The sequence below is a fragment of the Apaloderma vittatum genome, unplaced genomic scaffold (assembly GCF_000703405.1).
Source record: "Apaloderma vittatum isolate BGI_N311 unplaced genomic scaffold, ASM70340v1 scaffold36765, whole genome shotgun sequence".
Classification (NCBI taxonomy): domain Eukaryota; kingdom Metazoa; phylum Chordata; class Aves; order Trogoniformes; family Trogonidae; genus Apaloderma; species Apaloderma vittatum.
This window is the reverse complement of record NW_009716051.1, coordinates 12,077-12,559: the sequence shown is the minus strand read 5'-3', so window position 1 is coordinate 12,559 and position 483 is coordinate 12,077. Positions and strand designations below refer to the sequence as shown.

Here is a 483-nt window from a genome sequence, read left to right as displayed (position 1 = left end):
TCCGCCTCTCCTACGGCAACTGGAACCCCGAGGACCGGAGCAGCCTGGAGGATGCTCTGGACCATCTCGCCTTCTCCTACTTCATGGTATGGCCACGAGTCCTGTCCTTACCCCTGTGGTGCCCGGTAGAGCTGAACCGTGGGCAGAGGGATGCTCACAGGCTCTCCCCTCTCCCTATCCAGGCTGGAAATGGCTCCCACGCCTTGGGCCTCTCCAAGGGGTTTCTCCACTACGGTACGTGGGGCAACCTCAGAGGTGGAGAGAGGTTTTTGGGTATCTCCATCATCTTTGCACGGCACCAGCCTCCTTCGCCCTATTTCTTGGGATAATTCTCCAGGGACCGCTGCTGGGGGAAGGGGGGAGCGATAGGGACATGGCGTTTCAGGTCACACCTCTGCCCTGTCAGATCCCAGTAACCAAAGGGTGGTGAGGAATGTGGCCAAGTATGAGAAGCTGCTGGAGACGGGGATGGTGGCGAGACCT

The 483-nt window shown here is 59.4% G+C and overlaps 1 protein-coding gene across 1 annotated transcript in view; it reads left to right on the top strand.

Moving 5' to 3' along the window:
• P4HA3 (prolyl 4-hydroxylase, alpha polypeptide III) overlaps positions 1 to 483 on the top strand; it is a gene marked incomplete at its 5' end in the record, with an annotated part of 5,445 nt that overhangs the window by 1,780 nt on the left and 3,182 nt on the right. The window contains 2 exons of the mRNA XM_009869388.1: positions 3 to 86; positions 183 to 234. Coding sequence (XP_009867690.1) covers positions 3 to 86; positions 183 to 234 — 136 coding nt within the window. The remainder of the gene's footprint in view (positions 1 to 2; positions 87 to 182; positions 235 to 483) is intronic.